The sequence below is a fragment of the Tasmannia lanceolata genome, unplaced genomic scaffold (genome assembly GCF_043159265.1).
Source record: "Tasmannia lanceolata isolate RefF3 unplaced genomic scaffold, GAP_Taslan_0.1 ptg000037l, whole genome shotgun sequence".
NCBI lineage: Eukaryota > Viridiplantae > Streptophyta > Magnoliopsida > Canellales > Winteraceae > Tasmannia > Tasmannia lanceolata.
In genome coordinates this window covers 20211942-20239757 of record NW_027518714.1, presented here as the reverse complement: position 1 = coordinate 20239757, position 27816 = coordinate 20211942, and the positions used below count along the sequence as shown (strand labels likewise).

At 39.8% G+C, this 27816-nt stretch overlaps 1 protein-coding gene across 1 annotated transcript; it reads left to right on the top strand.

Moving 5' to 3' along the window:
- On the top strand, positions 1-27762 carry LOC143862211 (fanconi anemia group D2 protein). The gene is made up of 3 exons (XM_077373218.1): positions 1-156; positions 285-365; positions 27519-27762. Exons 1-3 carry the CDS (start codon positions 40-42, stop codon positions 27531-27533), a joined length of 213 nt encoding a protein of 70 aa, XP_077229333.1. The 5' UTR covers positions 1-39; the 3' UTR covers positions 27534-27762.
- The last annotated feature ends 54 nt before the right edge of the window (positions 27763-27816 follow it).

Genomic DNA, 27816 nt, shown 5'->3' with positions numbered 1-27816 from the left:
GTTTTTGCAATTTTTTATTACTTTGTTCGCGCCTCTAAGATGATGCTGAGAACTCGTTTGGTTTCCTTCGCGCTCGGGTTTTCCACCGCGGGAGCTGCGATTTCTCACTTCGTTTGGAAAGAAATGTGGAGCGATCGATCTTCACTCTCTTCTGAAGTAAAATTCCATCTCTTTTTTTGTTCCTTTTCTTCCTTTATTCGTGATTCCTCGTTTTGATCCCTTGATTTTTTATTCATTTCTGCTTCTTCTTTTTTTGTTCTTATTATCTCGTTTATCTTTTCTAGATAAAGCATCGATTTGGTGCTTTAGAAGCAAGAATCACGGAGCTCGAATCGCTCGCTTATCGAAATTCGGATTCGATTAAGGTGATCTCTTCTTGTTTTGATATTTAGAGCTGAGCATTTGATTATTTTGGATGTTTTAGGGTTTTGGTTTTGAATAGAAAGAGAAGTAGATTTATAAGATTTTATTTTGGGTTTAGGCATTTACGGGACTTTATAACCAATCTCACTGAATGAGAAAGTAAAAACCCTAAAATGAAATAATATGTGTTTATTTGATTGTCGAATCCCCAAAAAAATACTACTAACGAGAATTCGAGTAACCTTTTGGTTGTGAGCTGACAAAGAGCAGCAATACATGTGGTGCACAATCGTGTGGATTATATTAGCAATTGGGTACTTGTGGCTCCTCGTAGTAAAGCCCTTTAACTTTGATTCTTACAAAATTATGTCAGTTTACTTTTATTGATCGAAATATTATGGAAGTAATAATTGACAATGTTTTCATGCCATGTTTGAATCCGTTGCGTACAAACATCTGTGGCCATCTTGTTACTTTTAGGGACTAGTTGGTTAATACCAATTCTCGACTTTAGACGATATTGTTTGGAGTTTTTGTTTTTGTTTCTCACATCATGTTAGTTAGCCTAGTTGTGTTTTCTTTTTTTGGTTGGAAGCCAAAATTAGATATGAGGGCTCTTTTAGGTTTTTCAAAACCTATGAGGCTGCCCTTCTTGAACTACAAAATGAAAGTAGGCTAAAAGGAGAAAAACTTAAGAATGCTTTCCTCTTGGTGTGGGGAAGAGAAAAACAAGAGAGAGAAAAAGGGTTTTTCTTCTTTGTTTCTCGTGGTGAGCTATGATTTAGCCGACACTTTGAATTTATTGCTGACACATGTGTCTTTCCGTGTCTAATGTGAGCGTGTCATGTGGACATGTTTTTATACCGTGTTAAGTGTGACATTCTGTTTTATTATTGAATACTGTATTTACCTTTGTTAAATGTATTCACACCTAATTTAAAAAAAAAAAAAAATGTATTCACACCTATGAAGGGCAAGCTTGTCATTTTGTATTATTTCTTTAGGGAGTTGCTAAGCTCCATCGCAAAAGGCTTTTCGCGGCTGGTCTGTTGCATGTCAGACTAGCCACCTCGTGAATGGAGACAAAAGCTGTTGTCTTCATTAATGAGGTGGCTGGTCTAATGTGCGAGTGAAATACTCAAGAGGGGGGGTGAATTGAATTTAACTCAATATTAGGCCTTTTGAAAATTATCTATAAACCCTAATTGGAATTTTTCTTCACTTAATTAAATATTTGGTTAGTGCAAATATAATTGAAAGAACAAAGTGAAATGCCAAACCAAGACAATAATGGAAATGCAAGAGTGAGAAATGACACACCGATATATAGTGGTTCGGCCAACGGCCTACTCCACTCTACTCAAGGTCGCACTTGAGGGATTCCACTATTGGAGACCTCCACGATGCCCGGCTCCGAGGCGGTTACAATTCCAAGGGATATTAAACAAGGATGCCCTTACACCTTTACAAAGACTCTCCTTCTCCGCCGAGTTCTAAGCGGTTGCTCTCTAGGGAATTAAAAAAGGAATGCCCTAGCCACCTATACAAGATATGGAAGATTTGATAGCTTGGCTTCTTCTTGAAAGCTTGATGCCCTTTGTAGTTCCTTGATTGCTCTTCAACAAAGATTGCAAGTGATAGCTCTAAATCCAAACTCAATAGGTTCACAAGTGAAAGGCAAGTTTGGGAAAAACCAAAAATCTTAAGCTTGAAAGGGTTGCAAGTTTGCTTGAGTGCTTAAGAGGGTTTTTCAAAAATCAAGAGAGTGGAAATAATCCTCTAGATATTGTATAAATAGTCTCTCCTCAAAATATGACCGTTTGGGGGTGTAGATAACAAAAAAACAAATTTTAATTCAAAACCCAACGGCTCTTTTTTGAGCTGTCGCAAGGTTCTCGGAGTTCCGAGAATTCTCGGAGTTCCGAGAAATATTCTCGGAGTTCCGAGAAATATTCTCGGAGTTCCGAGACAACGGCCAGAAGAAATAAAATTTCTACTGGACCATTTCTCGGAGTTCCGAGAAATTTTCTCGGAGTTCCGAGAAAATGTCCAGATGCTACTGGACCTTTTCTCGGAGTTCCGAGCTCGGAGCTCCGAGAAAAATTCTCGGAGTTCCGAGAAGCCTAAAAATCCGCAGTTTTTGATTTTTATTGCTTGTTTGATTTTTAGCTTTTGGAACTCAACTCCTATGGTTATTTTGGAATGTTTATGAGGGTCCCAACATGTTGGTCCACCACATAACCATTCACTAATGCATTTTAAGTTCTTAAGTGTTCTTTGAAAACCAAGTTGAAAACACTTTGAAAAACGTTTTGCCTTGACTTGAAAATCTAAAGAGAAAGGATGTACAATGATACCTATGTAGCTTTCAACTTCTCTTTAGTCTTGGTCTTCAATTGATCTTCCATCTTGTGTATGCTTGCTTGAGAGATGAGGTGAGCTTCACTTAGCTCCTTTGACTCTTGTATGGGATATCTCCAAGCATGACCATGTTGTGTGTTGGTTTCTTCAATGATCAATCCTATCTCAAACACAACACTTCAAAGCAAATTGATTAGTATTCAAAAACACAATCAATTATGTTTAGAATCATCAAAACAAGATAGGAGAGTAGACCCTTGGGCTTACAATCTCCCCCTTTTTGATGATGACAAACAAAATTGATTATGAGGTGTGTGTGGAGTGACATAGTAGGCAAGTGAATACTAGAACTCCCCCTCAATATATGCACACATATAAATGATACAAGTTATAAGCATGAGGTGCATATAGTAAATTTGAATAGATAATCAATTTCAAACCTTCTCCCCCTTTTGTCATCGACAGAAAGGGTGTAAAAAAAATTTAGGAGTAGATAACTCCCCCTAAATCAATGCTTATGGTATAAAAATATTTAACCAAGTAATGCACATATACCTGTTAATGATCGAGATGTTGACATATGTCAAGATGTTAGGTATTTTAATTAAAGTGAAGATATCTCTCCAACTTAGAAAAACTAAGAAGGCTAAGAATATCAATTGAGTGATTTTTAAGATTAAAAATTTGACATCTCATTCATGCAGATACTACCAAACAAAGATTATATATATAAATACTATATAAATAAGCTGGTTAAAGGCACAAAGTATTTATTTGGCAATTTCTTTAATTTGATCCGCACTCCAAATGTTTAAGGCACTTCGGATATAACAAATTCTATCATCACTAAGGGGTTTTGTAAAGATATCCGCTAATTGATCTTCAGTGTTGATATATTTTAAGCAAATATCCCCTTTTTGTGAGTGATCTCTGATGAAGTGGTGCCTAATCTCAATGTGTTTTGTTCTTGAGTGTTGTATGGGGTTCTTTGTTAAGCATATAGCACTAGTATTGTCACATTGGATGAGAATATTTTCCATTTTGATTGCATAGTCCATCAATGTGCTTTTCATCCATAGGACTTGAGCACAGCAAGCTCCAGCTGCCACATATTCTGCTTCTGTTGTGGACAGAGCTACTGAATTTTGCTTCTTGCTAAACCATGAAACAAGTGATTTACCCAAGAATTGGCAAGTCCCACTAGTGCTTTTCCTATCTACTCTACATCCAGCAAAGTCTGCATCTGAATATCCGATGAGAGTGAAGGAAGATGATCTTTCATACCACAGTCCTAGACTTTGGGTTCCTCTTAAGTACTTGAAGATCTTCTTAACTGCTGATAGGTGAGATTCTTTAGGATCCGATTGAAATCGAGCACAGAGACAGACAGTAAACATAATGTCTGGTCTGCTGGCTGTCAAATAGAGCAAACTACCTATCATACCCCTATACAGTTTCTGATCCACAGATTTGCCAAATTCATCTTTTTCTAGCTTAGCAGTAGTACTCATGGGAATTCTTGATGTCTTACTGCTATCCATGCCATACTTCTTTAATAACTCCTTTGTATATTTTTCTTGATTTAAAAATATTCCATTTTTGTATTGTTTAATTTGAAGTCCTAAGAAGTAGGTTAACTCTCCCATCATGCTCATTTCAAATTCATTTTTCATTAAGGTTGCAAATTCATCACACAATTTTTGATTAGTTGAGCCACAGATGGTATCATCCACATAGATTTGGACAAGGAGGATATCATGATTTTCTCTTTTGATAAATAAGGTTTTATCCACCTTTCCCATCTCGAATCCCTTTTCAACTAAGAAAGTGCAAAGCCTCTCATACCAAGCTCTAGGAGCTTGCTTTAATCCATATAAAGCTTTATCAAGCCTGAAGACATGATTTGGATGTTTGAAGTCTTCAAAACCTGGAGGTTGCTCAACATACACTTCCTCTTGGATATAGCCATTTAGGAAGGCACTTTTGACATCCATTTGATATAGTTTAAATCCTTTATGAGATGCATATGCCAAAAGTATCCTAATAGCCTCCATACGGGCAACAGGAGCAAATGTCTCATCATAATCTATCCCTTCCTCCTGATTGTACCCTTGGGCTACAAGCCTAGCTTTATTCCTAGTGATAATTCCATTTTCATCCAATTTATTTCTATACACCCATCTCGTGCCAATGACTGGATGATCACTAGGTCTAGGTACTAGCCTCCACACTTTGTTCCTTTCGAATTGACTTAGCTCTTCTTGCATGGCCATCAACCAATATTCATCCTTTTCAGCTTCCTTGATGGATTTTGGTTCTAATTCGGATAGGAACGCCAAATTGTTACTCACACTACGATAGTATGATCTAGTTCTTACTGGCAATGTGGCATCACCTAAAATTTGGGATTCAGGATGATCTACCAATGTTCTCCTATCCCTAGGCAATGAGTCATCAATTTCATTTTCTACTTCCTCACTAGGTAATGTATGACTTGTTGATGCATGAGGAGGAGCACTCAATTTTGGAAAAAGATGTTCAATGGGTTCATCCTCATCATGTGGCATTTCTTGTGATGTTGGCTCTCTTTCATCAAATGTCACATGCATGGATTCTTCTACTACTAGGGTTCTCCTATTAAATACTCTATATGCCTTGCTGTGAGAAGAATACCCTAAGAATATTCCATCATCCGATTTCCTATCAAATTTGTGTAGATTATCTTTGATGTTTAAAATAAAGCATTTACATCCAAACACTCTAAAATAGCTTATATTTGGTTTCAAGTTTTTCCAAAGCTCATACGGTGTTTTCTTAGAAATTGGCCTTAGATATACCCTGTTTATAATATAGCAAGCGGTGCTAACCGCTTCCGCCCAAAAATATCTAGGGAGATCATTTTCATGCAACATAGTTCTAGCCATTTCTTGGAGAGTTCGATTCTTTCTTTCTACTACTCCATTTTGTTGAGGTGTTCTAGGTGCGGAAAAATTATGTTTTATGCCATGTTCATTACAATAAGTGTCAAAATGTACATTTTCAAATTCAGTTCCATGATCACTTCTAATGTATGAGATAGCAACACCTTTTTCATTTTGTATTTGATTGCACAATGTAAGGAAGTTTTCATAAGTTTCATCTTTGTGTGCTAGAAATATGACCCATGTGAATCGTGAGTAGTCATCCACAACTACAAACACGTACCTCTTTCCACCTAGGCTACTAGTCTTCATTGGTCCAAAAAGATCCATATGAAGTAGCTCCAAGGGGTAGGAAGTTGAAATCATATTTTTAGGTGCAAATGAGCTTTTCAATTGTTTTCCTAATTGACAAGTTCTACAAATGTGATCCTTGATGAATTTGAACTTAGGCAATCCTCTAACACTTTCTTTTGAGGAGAGGGTCGAAATGAGATCCATTCCGGCATGACCCAACCTCCTATGCCATAGCCAAGAATCCTCACTAATGGCATTTAGACAAGTCACATTTTGGAGTCTAAGATCATCTAGTCCAATTGTATAAATGTTATTGTCTCTTGACCCTATGAATTTTACTTCTCCATTTATCTTATTTTTAACAATGCATTTATCGGGATTGAAGACAACTTCAAAACCATTATCACATAATTGACTAATGCTAATAAGATTATGGGACAAGCCATCAACAAAGAGTACATCATGTATGGGAGAGGTAGAGTTACCTATGGTGCCTTCACCTTTGACTTTTCCTTTCTTGTCATCTCCAAAGGTAACTTCTCCACCATCCTTGAGTGATAGTGATGCGAATTGAGTGAGGTCTCCAGTCATGTGTCTAGAGCATCCACTATCAAGGTACCATGTGTTCCTCTTGTTGTGGCTTTTAAGGCATACCTACATATGAATAGGCAAGTGAGATCCCTTAGGTACCCAAATCTTCCTAATCTTGCTATGTTCATTTGTTTTCACATTAGAGTTCAACTTAATCTTATCTTGTTTAGCATGTAAGCAAGCAACCTTGTAATGACCTTCTAGACCACAATAAAAGCAAATTTTGGTACCGCTAGAAGAAACCTTTTCAAGTTTAGTTTTATAGTTGGATATTGTGGTGTTCCATTTATGTCCAAGTCCACTTTTGTCACTTGACATTCTTTGAAGATTTACAAGCCTATCCAATTTTAATGAACTATTTTCAAATTTTTCAAAAAGTTTTTTTAGTTCATCATACTCAAAAGATAATCTACCATTTTCATGCTTTAGATTGTTGTTTTCATTTGAGAGTTCTTGTCGGTTTTTATTTAAGATTTTGATAGAAGCATTTAACTCATGAATTTCTACTTTGTATTTTTCATTCTTATCATCTAAAAATTCATGATCCTTTTTCAACCAACCAAATTCTTTTGTCATGTTAGCAAGAGAATTTTCAAGAGATGCAATTTTATCAAATTGAATTTCAAGTTCATCATTTGCATTTTGTAGGGAATCAAGAACTTCTTTTAAAACAATAACATCATTTAAAGTGTTTACCTCATTGTTGTCGTTTGTTGAGGCCATGAAGCATACGTTCCTTGCTATCAAGCAATCTTCGCCATCATTTTGTTCGCCTTCGCTTTCAATTTCTTCATCCCACGTGGCGGTCATTCCTTTCTTGCCTTCTCTTCTCTTGAAGCGGTTGTTTGAAGTGGGTTCATTGTTGAGTGGACAATCCGGGCGAATGTGTCCAAGCTTCTTGCAACCGTAACATCGTGGTTGAGAAGATCCATCACCGAGTTCTTCTTTCTTCTTGAATGGAGGGTTTGTCCTTCTATTTCTCATCCCTCCCATGTTCTTTTGCAAGAATTTGATCCTTCTTGTTAGGAGGGCAACTTCATCTTCCATGTCTTCTTTTGCATCTTCATTTTCACCTACATTACAAGCAAAAGCAATTCCTTTTCCTTTTTCAATTTTAGTTTCGATTTCGGGTGCTTTTGTTTTGAAAATCATTTCATGGGTGATCAAGGACCCTATTAGTTCATCTAGGTTCAATGTGTTCATGTCCTTGGCTTCGGTGATTGCGGAGGTTTTGGATTCCCAAGACAAAGGTAAGGACCTAAGGATTTTAGTCACTAAATCTCTATTGGAAAATTGTTTTCCAAGACCCCTTAATCCATTTACAAGATTGGTGAATCTAGTGTACATGTCGGCAATTGTTTCATCGGATGTCATTTGAAAGAGTTCGTATTGCCGAAAGAGATGGTTCATTTTAGATTCTTTTACTTGATTGGTTCCCTCATGGGTGACTTCTAAAGTGTCCCAAATTTCCTTAGCCGAATTCAAATTTGATACTCTATTGAATTCTCCGGGAGATAGAGCACAAATAAGAGAATTCATGGCTTTGGCATTATAATTCGAAGCTTGTTGTTCGGCTTCGGTCCAATCATTTAAATTTCTTGTGGGTAAGATGTATTCATTATTAATTGCTCTCCACATTTGATAGTCTTGGGTTAAAAAGATTTTCATTTTGGTTTTCCAAAAACCATAGTTTGTTCCATCAAAATAGGGTGGCCTAGTGTTTGAATAACCTTCATGGTGTTGAGGGTAGTTTGCCATTTTAGAATCTTTACTCTAGACCGGTTAGGGTTTTCTAAAAATTAGAGACGAGGCTCTGATACCAATTGAAATACTAAAGAGGGGGGGTGAATTGAATTTAACTCAATATTAGGCCTTTTGAAAATTATCTATAAACCCTAATTGGAATTTTTCTTCACTTAATTAAATATTTGGTTAGTGCAAATATAATTGAAAGAACAAAGTGAAATGCCAAACCAAGACAATAATGGAAATGCAAGAGTGAGAAATGACACACCGATATATAGTGGTTCGGCCAACGGCCTACTCCACTCTACTCAAGGTCGCTTTTGAGGGATTCCACTATTGGAGACCTCCACGATGCCCGGCTCCGAGGCGGTTACAATTCCAAGGGATATTAAACAAGGATGCCCTTACACCTTTACAAAGACTCTCCTTCTCCGCCGAGTTCTAAGCGGTTGCTCTCTAGGGAATTAAAAAAGGAATGCCCTAGCCACCTATACAAGATATGGAAGATTTGATAGCTTGGCTTCTTCTTGAAAGCTTGATGCCCTTTGTAGTTCCTTGATTGCTCTTCAACAAAGATTGCAAGTGATAGCTCTAAATCCAAACTCAATAGGTTCACAAGTGAAAGGCAAGTTTGGGAAAAACCAAAAATCTTAAGCTTGAAAGGGTTGCAAGTTTGCTTGAGTGCTTAAGAGGGTTTTTCAAAAATCAAGAGAGTGGAAATAATCCTCTAGATATTGTATAAATAGTCTCTCCTCAAAATATGACCGTTTGGGGGTGTAGATAACAAAAAAACAAATTTTAATTCAAAACCCAACGGCTCTTTTTTGAGCTGTCGCAAGGTTCTCGGAGTTCCGAGAAATATTCTCGGAGTTCCGAGAAATATTCTCGGAGTTCCGAGACAACGGCCAGAAGAAATAAAATTTCTACTGGACCATTTCTCGGAGTTCCGAGAAATTTTCTCGGAGTTCCGAGAAAATGTCCAGATGCTACTGGACCTTTTCTCGGAGTTCCGAGGGAACTCTCGGAGTTCCGAGCTCGGAGCTCCGAGAAGCCTAAAAATCCGCAGTTTTTTATTTTTATTGCTTGTTTGATTTTTAGCTTTTGGAACTCAACTCCTATGGTTATTTTGGAATGTTTATGAGGGTCCCAACATGTTAGTCCACCACATAACCATTCACTAATGCATTTTAAGTTCTTAAGTGTTCTTTGAAAACCAAGTTGAAAACACTTTGAAAAACGTTTTGCCTTGACTTGAAAATCTAAAGAGAAAGGATGTACAATGATACCTATGTAGCTTTCAACTTCTCTTTAGTCTTGGTCTTCAATTGATCTTCCATCTTGTGTATGCTTGCTTGAGAGATGAGGTGAGCTTCACTTAGCTCCTTTGACTCTTGTATGGGATATCTCCAAGCATGACCATGTTGTGTGTTGGTTTCTTCAATGATCAATCCTATCTCAAACACAACACTTCAAAGCAAATTGATTAGTATTCAAAAACACAATTAATTATGTTTAGAATCATCAAAACAAGATAGGAGAGAAGACCCTTGGGCTTACAGCGACAGACCAGCCACGAAAACCCTTTTGCGATGGACGCTAGCAATTCCCATATCTTTAATATATAAGTGAAATCGTGGGTAGAGATCGTAACTTTTTGGCTTCTCCATTCACGTCATTCTCTATCTCTCTTCTCTCTTCCCCTCTCATCTCATCTTCTCTTCTTCCATTCATTCAATCATGTAGAAATCTAACATGGTGTCAGAGCTAAAGGTGGAAGTCATTCTTCCTTGTTAAAAGGTGCCATTATTATCTTCCTTTTTCTCTTTTTTAAACCCTAGCCAAACCTCTTTTGAGTTTTTTCAATAAAACCCTAACTTCCATTCTTCGTCCTTAATCTTTTCCCTCAAACCATCCTAACCGTCACCCTCTTCTCAATCGCCCACCCCACCCTCTACGAACCCTAGCCGCTGACCCCCCCATCTCTTGTTTTCTCTTCAAACCCCCGACCCTACACTCCTCCCACCTTAGCCGTAAATCCTCTTTACACCTCTTTTGAGTTTTCACCCTACCCTTTCCCCCTTTTTCCAATCCCAAAATACACTTTTGACTTTTCACCATAACCCTAAAAGTTCCCATGTAATTTTTCTCTTCAACGTAATACTAAACCCCTCTCACATTATTTTTCTACTCTTCTTATGTTGCTATCTTCCCTTAACCCTGAGTTTTCTTCAAATTAGTCCCTAATTCTCCATTTCTTTATGTTCTAAACTTGTTTCTATTCTCTTTTATTCCATTATCGGTTCCGGTACGTTGGTTGGTGGTCCTACTTTATTACTTTATTTCTACTATGTTTGTTGGGTATTCTTGACCCTTTGTTTGTCCCGGAACCGCATCTTGATGTATACAAAAGTTATTATTGGTGGCTTTATTTGTGGATTTGTGATTGTTGGTGATATAAGTGCACGACAACTGTTTGATGAAATATCTGAGCGAATTTTTGTTGGCTTTGGTAGTGATCGGATGTGCCTCGGTACTTGTGTTGGTGGTGATTGGTTTGTAGTTGGTATTGGTGGTGACATCATCTGTTGGGTCTTCCGTTCGTGACCTTGTAGTGGATCTATGTTGATCGGTTGTTGGTAATTTGATTTTTTTGTCTTGGCTAGTGGTTGGTTGCTTCTATGCTTTCGGTTGGTTGCTTCTATGCTTGGTTGTTAGTGGTGCTGGGTGGTTGTTGTCGGTGGTGAATTGGTTGATGATTGTTGATAGTGGTGTTGGTTGTGGATTTGTTGGTGATTGTTGGTGATTGTGGATTTATTGGTGATTGTTCGTGGTGGTGTTTGTTTGTTTGTTTTTGTTGGTTGGTGGTGGTTGTTAGTTGGTAGTGATTGTGGATTTGTTGGTGATTGTTGTGGATTTGTTGGTTGCTTCTACACCTGGTTGTTGGTATTGATTAGTGGTGGAGTTGTTGGTGATTGTTAGTTGTTGGTTGTTAGTGGTGATCGTTGGTTGTTGTCGGTGGTGGACTGGTTGATGCTTGTTGGTTGTGGTGTTGGTTCTTGGTGGTCTTTGGTTGGTTGTGATTGTTGTTGGTGTTGGTGGTGGTGGAGCTTTTGGTGCTTGTGGCTGTTGGTTGGTGGTGATGATGGTCTTCCTGGGTTGGTGATTGTCCGTCGTTCTTGTTGGTGGTTGTCAGGTGTTTTATGACATTCCTATTGTTCATGGAATGATATTGGGGTGATAATCTTGCATTTACGTATATTGGAGGCTGTTTGCTGTTAGTTTTTCTCTGCATTCTTCTTGTTGTTGCCTACGGTTGTTGCTATGGATCGTGGCCGTGGTCATGATTCAGAGGGAGGTCGTGGTGACGGGTCTCGATATTGTACCCACTGTTGTATGGATGGCTACAATGTTGACTACTGTTATGATTTACATCTAGCGCTTCGCCCCTATCGCTCTACTACTGCTTCTGTTGCTGCTTCTGATGGTTCCCTCTGCTCGTGTTGCACCTGCTACATTGGCCCCTCCAGACTATGCTTTTCAATCGTGCTGAATATAAGGAGAACTTGTCCGCCTACGTGATAGAGGCAAGCAGCCCATTGCCACATTTTCCCAGCCAGGGAGTTCATCTTGTTTTATTTCTGGCTCTGCTTCTAGATCATGGCTCATTGATTCAGGAGCATCTCATCACATGATTGGTAACTTTAGCCTCCTTACTTCTTTTCAGTCTGCCCCTTCCAGTGCCCCTCATTCTATTACATTAGCAGATGGAACTACATTACCTGTCTCTGGGGTTGGTGTAGCCTCCATCTCTAATGGCCTTTGTTTATCTTCTGTTATGTATGTTCCTTCATTTCCTGTTAGTCTATTATCTGTGCTTCAATTGACAAAAACTCTAAACTGTTCTATTTCCTTATTTCCCTCTTATTGCACCTTTCAGGATCTAAAGACTGGGAATTGGATTCTGTCACCATTATAAACTCGGAACCTAATCCTGTCTGAAAATATCGAGCTGATGTCTAAAATATCCCTCCAAACAGTCCTTCTTGGATTATGAAGCAATTCTCTGAAACCCAAAGACCCGGGGCAGCGCCATACTTTCCTTCAGTTACTTCGACCCACAGATGGGAGGTTTCCTTACCAAATGGAGATGATTTACATGATATAGCCTCTTTATGTTGTGGCTTATCAAATGAATGGTTTTAATCATCCTATGAAGTGGGTGATGTAGTGGAAAACTCAGATCCAGGCAGCAAAGCTTGAAATGCATGCAGATTTTTGCATTTTGCTCAGACTAGGGACTGTCGTATGAATTCGTTCTATTTCTCCAATCATTCTTCTCTAATATGAGTCTTCATGAAGTAAGGAAGATTTATAAAAATTGCTTGTAAAATCTCCAAGGAACGAGAGATATATGGATCAAACAAGGAGGTAGTGTAATGTGGTTTTTCTGCCAAATTTCGTGAGTTGTTTGCAATTCCAACTCAAGAACTAAGTTTAAATCTCCCACATGAAAGAATGATAACTTGGGCATCTTCAGTCATAGAAAACGAAATTCCAGGGGAGGATCCCACCAAATTCTTAGAGTAAAGCTTCAATTTCACCATGGATTCAACACTAGCAGCCATGAAAAGATCTGCACTTGATGCTTTTCTTGAAAATTTCTTCACCAAAATCAACATCAAATCTTGGAGATGCAAGAATTCCAGTACTTTGATAATCTTGCATTAGATCAAGAAGAAAGATAGAAGAGAATCAAGAGAAAAGCTCTCACTGGCTTCCAACTCTTTCTCAACAATAGAAGAATCCTTGCATCAGGCAAAGGAATTCCCTCCAAAACCAAATCCCAGATCTAGAACTCCATTCAAAATTCAAAAAGACTGTAGAAAAAGAGGGAAGAGGCCTTATATAGGCGGCGTCAATACAAGAAAATGTCCATACTACCCCTACTTGACCACAATTACACAAAAAGGACCACTAACACCACATAATTACAAAACTAGATACCCTATGAACAATTAACTGAATAAAAGAAAATGATTACCCTAAAGAGCCATGTAAGGTTGATGTAGGGGTGCTCTTGCATCAAACTCCCCTTCTTAAAACAACTCGTCCTCAAGTTCCCCACCCGCCTCATCAAGGGAATGTCTCCTCTGGGTCAAAGACATAGACGACCAATGCTCTATTAAGAATGCTCACTCCGTAGTAGTCTTCCATCTTCAAGTCTCTCTGCCTTCTAGCGCCGTGCTTGCTAGATTAGTAAGGGAAGGCAACTGCAACATCATGGTGAAATACATGCATATTTAGGTCAGCCCATGTAGTGATGTAACCGGATACACTTAATAGAATTCATCTTGAAGTGTTATGTCTACCTTGGAAAACACCTCAAGGTCTTCAACTATAGCTGCACTAAAATCATGATTAGTGACTTCTTGTATCTTCATCTCCCCCTTTGCAATTTCATTCTCATGCCCAACTTCTAAGTGCTCTTGCTTGGCTAGTGTCAAGCATGGAGGACTCATGTTTATCTTGAACTTCATCTTCATCACTTTCACTTTCACGCTCAAGAACAAAAGTATTCATTTCAACTTCCTCATTAATCTCGTCATCAAGGTTACTAATTTCATCAACCTCATTGTCATTCTCATCATCCATAGCCTCATCAACATAGCATTCTTCATTGGCATTAATCACATCAAACTCTACACCGATCTCTTCTGCTTCTAGAATGATAGTTGCTTTATCATCGTATTCTTCATTGAACTCTTGTACTTGGCTGTTATATTCATCATTTTCATCATACTTCTCTTGTGTATGTTTTGTGTGAAGAATAGTGCTTGGTGTCTTGGATGTAATCATCATACCCACGGCAAGAAATGAATGAACTAGCTATGAGAGAAGGGTTAGAAGTTAACCTAAGTGGCTGCAATGATGGTGGAGAAAGCCTAGCACTCTTTGGCCTTTTTTGCAACTTGTGGTGATATCCAAAGGGAAGGAATGCTTTCCTAACCTCCCTTTTCAATTCTTCTCACATTTGAATTGGCGATTCATCAAGGTCTATCTGTCGGTAGTTCAAAGATTGCCTCCAATCCTTGGTCTGCTCTCTAAATTTTGCAGCAACCAAGGATACTTGACACTTTGCCGGCACTTGCTTAGAATCAAACTCGCTCTCAACTTCATGCACCCAATCACTGATTTCCATGACTTCCATTCTTCAATAGAACCCAGGAATATTAGCCTTAATATGTGAACCACATTGCTGATCGCCACGAGGATGAAGAATAGGCCTTGGAGCGGATCTCCTTCTCACACTTGCCTCATTACCAACCCTCTTCTCTTCTTGGAAAATGTGTGTTTTCATCGGAGGGTACTGATTGTGTTGAGTTTCGAACCGATCCCATTTCCTATTGATGCTGCGTATTTGTTCAAGAAGTGCATCCCGCTTTCTCTGTCCCTCCAATAGTTGTGCAAGTAACAGATTGTAATATGAAGTATTTGCCTTGAGGATTGAGCCTCTAGCTCAATGGTCAAGGCTTTGGTCTTCAACCTTGTGGTCAGAGTTTCGATCCCAGCTTACCTACCAAAGAATATGAAGTATTTACGGCCACGTAAACTAGTAATTCAGTTGTTGGGGTTGAATTCAACTGGGACTGGTTATGAACCCGGGTATCGGACAAAACCTTGCTGCCAAAATCAGCAATTACATACCTTTAAAAGAAAAAAAAAATCAGCAATTACATGTTGGTTTAAGCCAATAAATTCTGTCATTAGATTCACACAAGATCTGTCCATGGCTGTTAAACTAGAAGGCTTCTAATTAGGAGCAGTAGGTGAATTGGTTCAATGCAACTTGGCTAGCAAATCCTCAGGCTGCTAGTCACTCTAAGCTCAAAGTTGCAGCAGCGAACTTTCATCTCAAAATTAGCCCGGAAAGAAGGAACTCTTGACTGACGTCTTCTTTTTTTATTGCTTTGATATCAAATTGATGTATTTGTGCAGGCTGTAGCTCAATGAAAGGATTGAAACCTGCTGAAATAGAGCATCATTTATGGATTCAAATATTATAGATCTAAACATGCAGTTTAGATTCTTTAACATATACGAAACTGTATCCAATCTGGGATGCAAGCGTCATGGAATCGGATCTGCGGCTTTACTAACCGAAGGCGCAAACCAGTTTGTACAAAATCTCAGCTCTCAAAGTAAGTTATCAAATGCTGAGTGTCAGATTTGGTGATGAAATAGGTATAATTTGCAAATCTAGTTTGAATCAGACCATTCAATCGGTCCATTGACTGCTTTCTGCCATCAAGACTACACAAGCCTCGTCCAATTCTATTGGCTTAATGTTCCAGATCGAGTTCTGTAATTGTCATCTTTTAATGTTGATGGTTCTCACTCAGATTTACAAGCTTTGTAGAGTGATCTTCTAAATTGGACTCACAATGCTCAGGTAATAGCATGTTTCAGAGACTGTCAACTGATAGTTTATCAAAATGGAAAAACTGAGAGTCTATGTATGATTTCAGCATGTTTGATTTCTACTGCTGAAAAAGTCTAAGAAAATCCCCCAAAACTCTTAATATTCTTTGAAAGGACTGAGTTAGAAGAGGTGAATTTTCATGGAAACATCGGCAAATAACTGTGGATTAAGTAACTCGGAGAGCCTACTTGGATCTGTTCATTTATGCTAGCCGAGAGCTAGTTTCTGTAGGGACAATTAAATGATGTCTGAGAGTAACATGAGCAAGATCTTGGACTCACGACCAGATCTAATCAATTTGTTCATGTGTCTTGTTGATCTGTATTTATAGCATAGTTTTAAAACTCCCCCGCCTCATCGTGGACTCCTCCGAGTCGACTCCCTTTTACCTTGGCTGCATTTCACGTTTTGCCGATTAGAGTCAATAAAAACTCCTTTTGACTCTCCCGAATTATGACCACTTCAACCGACTACTCAGCCGCGTCAACCGAGTACTCGACCTCGCCGTGCCGAGTTGACTTGGATTTTCTTCGGCCACGCTCCGCGCCGTGTCCGCGTTTTTAAAAACGGAGAAGCAGATCAGGTGATGATTATCCTAAACAAACCAGAAAATACGGCCATTGGTAGCAACACGTACTTTCCTAGAAACTAGGCAAGGTATTCACTCATATCTGGCCTGAAAATGGACTTTATCTCCATGAAATTTTCTCAGGTCTTATAGTTCTCCATGAGATGAAGACTCAGGGATGACAACAAGGGTAGAAACTTCATAGATCTTATAATGACCCTTTTTTCCAATCTAAATGACGGGCCTTTAGCTCTCACCAAGCATGGCTACATTGCATACACATACTACAAATGAAAACACTCTCATTTAACACACCATAGATACAATACCAAAATACAAGAAGTAGATGGCAGATGGGCAATCTCACTCTAATATCTTCAATAGCGATTCATTCACATACAAAAAGGGGGCATTACATAGGGGAATGTTTTGGAGAATATGTAGGGAAGGAGAAGAGTAGATGGGGAAGGATAGATGGTTGCCGCATCCAAGGGCGCACTGCTCATGGAGGGGGTGTCCTCTTGAATGATTGTGGAAGATGGGCGATCTCCAAGTGCACACTGCTGCGAGGAGGATGGGGGATGGAGGATAGATGGGGTGCTCACTGCACCTTCACCATGTAGGAGATGCACTATCTCACTACCACGGCTGATCGGCTACACTAGCCAACTTCACTTCGAGACAAGGAAATAATAAGCAAGCATCATCCCTTTCCTTACCTATCCAACTTATTTATAACCAATACAAAACAAGGTGCCCATATCAAATCAATGCCTAGGCAAAAATGTCAAAGAGAGTGGCTTTTGCCCAATGCACACAGAAGGGGTGCCCTTATCATTTCAGCACCATGAAGAGATTGCCCAAAGAGGCCCTTGCATAATCGCGTATTTCTTAGCCCAAACCCACCAAAAGTTCCACTCACCCGTACATGGGTGCCAATATCATTTAATCCCCCAGGCGGAAATAGTGCAAAATAGTACAAAATATGGCCACCTCTCATACCCTTTGGACTCTAGATGGCTCTCCGACCAATGCTCCAAAGAGTCCCACTCCAATGGCCCCACAAGTGGACCATCTCCACCCGATCTAACCCCACAGATGATGCCAAAACACACAGAAAGCGGTCACACACGGCCCAATCCCTGCACTTCCATCCGATCCGTAATACTCGTTCAATGTTCCTAAAAAGGAACATTACAAATCTCCCCCTCTCAAATTGCTTGCCCCCAAGCAATTGCAAGAGGGATGGGACTACCATGTAAGTGTATCGTCCACGATCAAATGGGAACCTGGGTGGTACGTCGGGATCATCTGCTTGATGTCGTCTATGAGAATGGAACAAGAATCGAATGCAACATTGTTGATCGATGTTGGGGCGCAAACGGTCCCATGACATTTCCTCTAGACCAAGAAAAATTACCAATCGAGATCCTCTAGATGGCATGCCCACAAGAACTCCTTCCATTGAGTGGGTTGATGAGCAAGGAGTGTGCGAAACAAAATCCCCATCACAGAGTGAACCATACACCTTGATTGCCTCCTCTTTATACAGAGAAACATTAATGATCTCAACCTGAGGTGTGCGTGCCTCGTCCTTGTCGTCACCCACGCTCTCACCACATTCCTCAAGGACCTCTTCACTCTTGACCTCTAAATCAGCCCCAATGGTCTCAATGTCTATTGGACTCTGTTGTGTTGGCGACTGTAGTGGCTGTGTAGGAGTGCAAGTCACCATGGCACTCACATAGCTATTGACCGATGTATTAGTAACAATCTGAGCTATTGGTCGGTATGGATGCTGCGTTGGTATGTCTATGGTAAGGGATGAAGAAATGAATCTTTCCAAATCAGGAGGCTCTATCACTGCCATGAACTCAAAACCCCTCTTGGACTCAGCCGCCAGCCTCTCTATAGCCTCTAGTAGGGTGCGCTCAAGACGGGCAAAGCAGTTGTCAATAGCCTCGACGAAGCGTGCTACCAACCGTGCCTCTGTATTGTCATCCCTAGACCTCCTCCAAATTGACTCCATGAGGTCTTTCCAAATAAGTCCACCTAATGTGTAGGAAGTGCTTGGAATAACTCTAGTTGTGGCGTCTCACAGACCACATAACGGATACTTTGTGTGCAGCCATATATTGGATGTACAGTCCCACACAGCCCACTCGACAAGCAGTTGGTGTGCAGACTAGAAGGCCTTGCTATCCCTTGTAGAAGATCATGTACAACGCTTGCATTTCTGAGATCCAGTCCCAACTGCTTCTAGGGCCAATGCTTGATGCCTCATAAGAGGGGTGGCATGCCAAGTGCTCCAATCAGACCAGTCAACAAGGATGGAGTATAGATGTGCCAACTACACATTCAACTATACATGCCCCTCTCACAAGCAATAGGTGTACAACTTCAAGCTTCAACTTGGTGCATGCGGCCTCGTGGGCAAACATTGACACAACACAACCCACCTAATAACAGCACTTTCAACAACTACAGATGTGTCACAGACCAAACAATAAGCACTTGTTGTGCATGCCTTTCTAACGTCTCACAGGGCACCCACAAATGGTTGGTGTGCAGGTTCGAGCAAACAAGTTGTGTTGAATAAGGTATGTAGGTTTACGCTATGCACCTTCACAATATGGTTCGCATAGACGTTTCTTCAAACACCTGGTGGGCATCACTGCTAGAATGTCCCTGCAAACAATAGTTTGCAAGTCTCTTTGAGGCATTTCATCAAACATCAAGGAGGCGTCATTGCAAGAGTATTTCTGCAACTTTAAACTGCCTAGAACCGTGCCCTTCACTGGAGAATTTCCTCAAACAGTTGGAGAGTGTTGTAGCTAGAGCAATCCGGTCACCCAATGCGGACCAAACATTGCTCCATTTTCATCGCAGCTCTTGTGTGACGTCTACTATATCATCGGCAGGAGGCTTTTGCAACAAACAGTTGGCAGGCTTAGTGAAGCATTTCATCAAACATATGGAGGGCGTCCTTGGATGGGCATTTCTGCATCCAAAATTTGGCCAAATTCGTGTATACTGTTGGGTCTTTCTTCAAACAGTTGGTGTGCCAATGATAGAACGACCCTAAAACTCCCAGTTAGCCCATCTCATTGAGGCATTTCTTCAAACACTTGGAGACGTCCTTGGGCAAGTCTCTACAGCAACAAAAAACATAAGAGAAGTGGCTCGAATTCTTCACAGCTTCTTCGTGACTTCTTGGGGCTACAAAGGATGGCAGGACGCAGCTCTGATACCACTTATAATGACCCTTTTTTCCAATCTAAATGACGGGCCTTTAGCTCTCACCAAGCATGGCTACATTGCATACACATACTACAAATGAAAACACTCTCATTTAACACACCATAGATACAATACCAAAATACAAGAAGTAGATGGCAGATGGGCAATCTCACTCTAATATCTTCAATAGCGATTCATTCACATACAAAAAGGGGGCATTACATAGGGGAATGTTTTGGAGAATATGTAGGGAAGGAGAAGAGTAGATGGGGAAGGATAGATGGTTGCCGCATCCAAGGGCGCACTGCTCATGGAGGGGGTGTCCTCTTGAATGATTGTGGAAGATGGGCGATCTCCAAGTGCACACTGCTGCGAGGAGGATGGGGGATGGAGGATAGATGGGGTGCTCACTGCACCTTCACCATGTAGGAGATGCACTATCTCACTACCACGGCTGATCGGCTACACTAGCCAACTTCACTTCGAGACAAGGAAATAATAAGCAAGCATCATCCCTTTCCTTACCTATCCAACTTATTTATAACCAATACAAAACAAGGTGCCCATATCAAATCAATGCCTAGGCAAAAATGTCAAAGAGAGTGGCTTTTGCCCAATGCACACAGAAGGGGTGCCCTTATCATTTCAGCACCATGAAGAGATTGCCCAAAGAGGCCCTTGCATAATCGCGTATTTCTTAGCCCAAACCCACCAAAAGTTCCACTCACCCGTACATGGGTGCCAATATCATTTAATCCCCCAGGCGGAAATAGTGCAAAATAGTACAAAATATGGCCACCTCTCATACCCTTTGGACTCTAGATGGCTCTCCGACCAATGCTCCAAAGAGTCCCACTCCAATGGCCCCACAAGTGGACCATCTCCACCCGATCTAACCCCACAGATGATGCCAAAACACACAGAAAGCGGTCACACACGGCCCAATCCCTGCACTTCCATCCGATCCGTAATACTCGTTCAATGTTCCTAAAAAGGAACATTACAGATCTTGGGCCAAAACAGTCCAACAAATGAGGTATTCTCTTTTATGGCACCACAGTTCAGATTACAGTGAACTCTGATATGGGTTTGTATCATGCACATTTCATTCAAAGTCTGGCTCTAGCTTTCAGATCTGATGAAATATAATGAGCTTAGACAAATTTACCTTAAGAAACCGGATTTCCAGAGGTAGATCTCACCGGAATTAACATAAAATTCACAAAAGCCATACACATTCTAGCGGCTTTGAATTTCTGAACTATTTGTCTCCTTTCTTGATTTTCTTCGATGAATTCACTTCAAATCTTTGTAAATATCGCCCGAGGACTGCGAGAGTGAGGATACTCCTGCGATCTGGCTCTGATACCAATTTTGATGCAGTAAAAAAAAAACTCAGATTCAGACGGCAAAGCTAGAAATGTATGCAGATTTTTGCATTCTGCCCAGCCTAGGGACTGTTGCCTTTTGTGACATAAATTCCTCTATGAATTCGTTCTATTTCTTCAATAATTCTTCTCTAATATGTTTCTTGATGAAACATGCAGAATTGCCCTTTTCTTGAAACCCTCTACACCCACATAATCTCAGCCAGCCCACATCTGTAACCAGTCCCCTGTTCCTATTGATCGTAACCCAGGCTACAAGCACCACCAGCATCCCCAATATTGTGCTGGTTTTGCTACAACACACCAGTCTAACATACTACCCAAGACCCACCCCTTCCTCAAACTGATTTTCTGTAGCAGCCCATAACCCCACATGCCTACGATCCTCTATCACCTATTAGGTAATGGTGTACAACACGTGTGGTATGATGCACATCACGGTGTAGTTCTAAAAGGCTTAAAGCAATCTCAAACTTGGTGTCACTTGATTACACAATGTGGGACAAGTCCTCATTGATTCAAGTTATCTGGCTCATCTTAGACTTCCCATCATGGCATATGAACATGCATACAAGCATATGAACATGCATACGTTTATCTTGAACCCATCTTGATCACCTAAAGAATTAGTGCAACTTATCGTCACCTCATGATTTGTCTCATTCCACTCAATGGGGTACATCTTGTTGTGCAAGTAGCAGACCATCCTGTTGACGATAAATGTATGCCCTATATTATATAGAATAAATTTGATGTCTGTCCTATATTTGTTGCACAAAATTTTGAATGTTGGGAAGAGCATGCTGCTTTAGTAGTTGCCTGAGGAAGGCATAGGAGATTAGTGGAAGTAAGTAGGAAAAAGTTTGAGGACATAATGGGAGAGAGAGAAACTACGAACTCTACCTCTGAAGAGGTCTCTCTCACAAAATTTATGCGGATGTAGAAATTAAAACCCTAGGTATCTAGTTTGGAATACCTAGTTTGCTAAAAAAGTCAATGGTGAAATGCCTTTCCTGGATGGGGGCGCAAGGGGGGAGAAGATCTGAAACATCTGTAAGGAATGGAGGGTGGTCGGAGGACTGGCAGTGTCGCCATTGTTCCTACCATAACTTTAGATGGAGGCAAAAAGCAGAAGGTGTCCGCAGGATAAAGCAGATCCGAATCCCCTTATATTTATCGCCGGGAAAGGGAAACCAAGGAATAGTCCCGGTGGTTGGTTTTGTCCCCTGTGCAAATATTTTAATGTCCGGAAGCAGGATAAATGCCGCTGGTGGTGTCAACGGTCCGAAACCCCTTCAAAATGGGTTGCCCGTGGTATGGAATCTAAGTGTGAGGGGACTAATCGATGGCCTGATTCGAGTAAAATTCACATTTTAGAGGGAAAAGGGAGGCCATCTTTGTCCATCTCCGGCAACAAAGTGTGTACACGCATGAATACCCTTAAAGCTTGTCTTGTAGGAAAGACAAAAAATGATAATCATATGTCTCTAGAGAAGCTTTGGCTTTGGGCACAAAAAAGTCTGGGATCTTCTTTACCTTCCTCGCCCTTGTATTTTGGCTGAGGACGAGGTACTCTTTATGTTTGAATCTGAAGCCCTGGCATTAAAGATTCTGGCTATGGGATCTGAAGCCCTAGGCAATCATTTGGTATCCCTCTCACCATAGAACAGGGAATTCGTTCAAGGAGAGGAGGCTCTTTGGGTTAATTTCTATGGCATCCCCCCTACACGCTTGTGCCGTTTCAACGGTGGAAGCTATAGTAAATCTCTTTGGGAATGTCTTGGAAACCAACATGGAAGGAAATGGCCAGCAATGTATGAGTTTTTTCTTGGCCAAAATTCTGGCTCCCCGGTGGCTTTTTCATCATTCTTGTGTTAGAATTCAATTTTTTGATAAGGTTTACTCCATTGGGATTGCTCTTCAACAGCATCAAATCGATTCTAGTGGCCCTGAGGGCGATATCACTCCGCCTGCGGGGGAATCCTCACCGTTTGAGGATAGGTCCCTTGGTGAACCGTTGCTCCCCATGCCTAATTCAAATTTCAAATCCAAGGATGGTCTCGAAAAAGGTGCAATGGGGCCTGCAGGTGTGCTAGCTGGCCAGTCTAATCTGCCCCTAGTGGGGTTCGAGAGGAGTAGGACCTTTGACTCTGCTCCTTGAAAAAGAGTTTCTTGGTCGGACCTTCCCATTAACGATAGCGGTAAAGTTTCATTGGGTAGGAACTCGAGAAAAGTTCTAAGGCTAGAAAATCTTTCCCTAAACGGAAAGGGTTCTGCTATGGCTCGAGTTCCAAGCCAGCTAGCCTTACCTCAAGAGTTGGGAATTTGGTGGAATCTCGGGCATTTGCTGATGGTGCGAATGCGGTGGCCAAGAGGCCCGTCTCCCACAATGGCACAATGATGTATCTGCTAAAGACTGCATTGGCCTTGATTCCTGGATCTAGAAAGAATGGGATCCTCAAGATCCTAAAATCTTTTGCCAAAATGGGGAAGATCTCATCTACCCAATGGCCTTGATTCCTGTTTCTGCTCCATAATCTTTTGCACAATGATGTATCTACGATTGAGGGTTCTGGTCTAGGAGTGGATGCTTTCTTCTTTATTTAATGGTTGGATTGATATCTGTCAAGTCACATCTTGGGAAGATACAGGGTTTCCTTGATGGGATGGCACGTTTAAATAAGTAATTAGCAGTAATTGTGAAACTTCCTTGGAACTCTTGGGTCAAGGTCTGGACCCTTTGGTGTTGATATAAATGTGGCAAGTTCAAAGGCAATCTTTAGAAAGAGATGGATAGTCAAGAGCATTAGGAATCCTCTTCATGTTCAGGGGGTCGAAAACGAAACCTCTTCATAGAAATCATGGTATTAAAATCAATCCTCAATAAGATAAGAAGCATGGTTTTTGTGGAAGAGCTTGCAGCAGGAAGCGATTTTCTAGATATTTCTGAAAACCTGCGAGAGGATAGGAGGCGACGGAGTAGAATATGGCATGTTTCCAAGGAGATGGCTATATCATGCCTGGAGGAAGAAAGTGAGACTTGATCTTCTCCTGGATTCTTGGAGAGATCTCGGGAAGCTGTTGGCAAGGGTTTGCCGACCTCCCTGTTTCAAAGTTTTTTGGATGAACTTGGAAAATGCTCGTATTAACTGATTTCAGGGTTTTCAGAGTTTCTCTGTGCCGCCGTGATGATGTTGCAGACATGGACCTTCAATGTATTTATCCAGGATGTAGAGTTCGGGGGACCCTCTCGTTATATTGGTGATGGAGTTGGGTACGATAGTAAAGGCAGATTTAGTAAGGCAATTGAATTAGCCATATGGCTGGGTGGAGTGCTTGGGAGAGTTGAACTATTTGTAGTTTTTGGCCTAATAGCTCCTTTGGTTTCTATTGGCCCAGGAGTATACTCCTGGCCACTTTTAATTGATTCTATGTTATGAATGCTGGGACTACAGGTCCCAATGTAATCTTCATAGTTTCAATAAAATTGTCATCTTTCAAAAAAAATATTGAGAGAGAGAGATCTTCAGAGCTTCAAAGGACTCATAATTTCTCTCTTCTTACTAGTTTATCACTATATCTATTCACAATACAACAACACCCTATCAGAGCGTGCTTTTTATTTCCAAACATGACAGTGCAATCGCGATCCAAATAGATAATGGTGAAGGAGAACAATCCCTCATGATTAGGGTGTCTCAGGATGGTACACGCTTCCTACCCTATCAATGTCAGATATTGTTATACTTCATGGTATTTTCTGCCTCATCTTGTCATATCACGAGTCCTTGGTAAGCGGATAGGGATCCTTTTCATGGTGCATGCGAGTCTTTTCAACAAGCGATATGATTGAATGGTGTCCAGCATAGGAGTGCTATAGATAGTTATTCCCAGCATAAACTTGCATCTACTTGTCACTGAAAAATAATTGATTTTACTAACAATAGATCATTACTTGAGACTCTAATCAGGCTTATATAGAACACTTAAGGGACAACCATGGAAAGAGATTATGATAAGAAGAGAGAGTGTAATCCTAATCTAACTTAACTACCTATTCTAGGCTTCTAGCATAGTTAATCTAACACCTTGGTGATCTAACAATGAGATTTTATGAGATTTGATCTATTCTAAAATGCCCCTCAAACATATGTAGATTGAAAATCGACATATGTTTGATTACAATAAAGGTGAATCAATTTTTGATTACAATAAACTTTCCCAGTTAAGTGTTAATTGATTCAATGCACATTTTCAAAAGTAATGGTTGATGTATGTTGATGAGGGTGACTGATGTCTGTTGTCAAATGCCAAATTGATGATGATGATGATCGTGATGATTGATGCTGGTTGTTGAAGAGGATGTCTCTTGAAAGTGAAGAGGGTTTACAAAAGCTAATGCATCATAATAGACCATTGCTTCAATGGGCTGGACGTGGCTCAGACGTCAATGGGCAAGTCCTCATGGGTCAGTTTGGAATACCAATCCTCATAGGAAAGGGTCACTATGGTCCATTGTGATGCAAATTTTGTAGGCCCAATAAGAGGCATATTTGCCCATTAGGACTTCTAGGGATTTATTTTCATATTATTTAGTTTCTAGGATTTTTATTTCCATGGTATTTAGTTTTAGGGCTTTTATTTTCCATGTAATTTAGAGTTAGGGAATTTATTTATTTTTCATGGAATTTTATTTTAGTTGCCTATATAAAGGCCTCATGTATTAGAGAAGGAGAGGAGAAGAATAGAGAAGAGGAAGAGAAATCTCCTGGGGGGAGAATTTCTGTATTCACTTCAATTAAACATAAAAAAACTAATAATCCCTAGTACATGAGGCCATTATATGGGCAACTGAAATAAAATTCTATGGAAAATAAATAAATTCCCTAACTCTAAATAACATGGAAAATAAAAGCCCTAAAAATAAATACCATGGAAATAAAAATCCTAGAAACTAAATAACATGCAAATAAATTCCTAAAAGTCCCAATGGGCAAATATGCCACTTATTGGGCCTGCAATCTGCATTATTGTCTTTTAGGGATTCTTAAATGCCTATTTATAGGGCAATTTACAGCTTTTTTTTGGTCACTTTTGGATGATTATTTGAGATTATTGATTGAGTTTCCTCTCATGCTAATTTCTATTCTTTTTCTCCCTTATTTCTTCTCTTCTACTTCTTCGTCGTCTTCTTCTTCTTCTCCTCTTCGTCTTCTTCTTCGTATTTTCTCTTCCTAGCCTACATCACATCGTTGTAATGGGAAAGAAGAAGCTTGATAGGCAAGTCATCATGGGTCGGAATTGAGTACCGATCTTCTGTTGGACGAGAGAATTACTCCCTCAGGCATGCAATTCTGAAGCACATCAACTGAATAAAGCTACTGTTTCATGCGTGAAGCTAAACTGAAATAGATAAAAGATAAGGAATTATGATCTAGAAAAACAGATTTTAGAGAAAAAGAAAACTAGGAAGAAGAGCAACAACAAGCAGCTTATTATAATGATGGCAGTTATAAGCGATAGTGCGATAACTTTTTTTTTGTTTGAAATGGAAAAGTGCGACTACTTTAGGTTTTTGGACAGTGCAAGAAATTTTTCTTTTTGAAAGTTGCGGATATCAAATTTGGGGGTGAGATATTTCACTTACAACGAGATGAGGGATGTGTGGGAGAAAATAATAGGGGTTCTAAATATAATTAGAATATTAGAGAAATTTTAAAAGGAAGGGTGCAGGTATCGAATTTGGGTATAGGATTTTTGTGAAAATAATAGAAGGGGTGTATTGAGTAAAGTAGGTGGTGCAATTTCTGACCCCGCTTCTTTATATGGTTTGTTGCAAATCCTAGGCAACCTTTTTTTTTGCAAACGCTAGTCAATCTTTTTTTTGTTTTGAAAAATAATTAATTTTACTATCAGAGACTACAATTTAGCTCTAATACCATGAAAAACAGTTGATTTTACCAATATTAGATCATTACATAAGATCCTAATCAGGCTTATATAGAGCCCTTAGGGATAAACATGGAAAGAGATTAAGATAAGAAGGGAAAGAGATAATTCTAATCTAACCTAACATAGTTGCTTAATCTAACGCCTTGGTGATTTAACGGTCATATCTTGTGAGATCTGATCTATTCTAACGGTATTTATATACTGTGAAAGTGTACTGTCTCAATTTTTTTAGCAGACTATCCTAGTTGTACTAGTTTTTGAACAAGTTCAACTGGACATAATATGCTGATCATTCTTATGGTTCAATTGCCATTTCTAAATACATGATAGTTCACCTCTTCAATTGAAGCCTGCCTCTGATAGAGAGAAGGCTTCTTATATACATTGTCACTGTTTCATTAAAAAATATTATAATATTTCGGAGGTTTTATTGGTTATTTTAGTTAAAATACTGAGTAGTTAGATTTTCATGTGATTCATCCAGTTTAATTTTTGTACTCTTTAAGTGGCAATGAGTATTAGTGAGTATCACCAGCATTGTTCAGAATTTCTTCTCTATTCTCTTTCTGCTGCAACTTTGTGTTTCCTGATTGTCGTAATAAATTCCATGGCAGGATGAAGGAATTTAGGTAGAAGCCTGGAAGTTTGGTTTCTGATGTTGGGGTTTGACCTTTTCCTCGTCCAATACTGTTGCTCCTTGTGTTGAATTTGTGGTCATGGCTTGTGTAATATTTCCGTTGATGGATACTCTTTTTGTGCAGAGATGCATCATATCACTATCTAATCACTTTTTAAAAATTCATTTGCTTTGAGACCAACTATTGAGATAATGAAAATGGACAAGATTATTTATAGTTTTATGCTTTTAGTTTTTCAGGTAATGCTGCATGGTTTAGTAATTGAGGCTAATGA

What these genes read in the sequence shown, in the direction of transcription:
- LOC143862211 (XM_077373218.1), top strand. Translation starts at nt 40, where the DNA reads ATGATGCTGAGAACTCGTTTGGTTTCCTTCGCGCTCGGGTTTTCCACC. An exon ending in GATCTTCACTCTCTTCTGAA is followed by an intron (nt 157 to 284) that starts GTAAAATTCCAT and finishes TATCTTTTCTAG; the next exon opens with ATAAAGCATCGATTTGGTGC.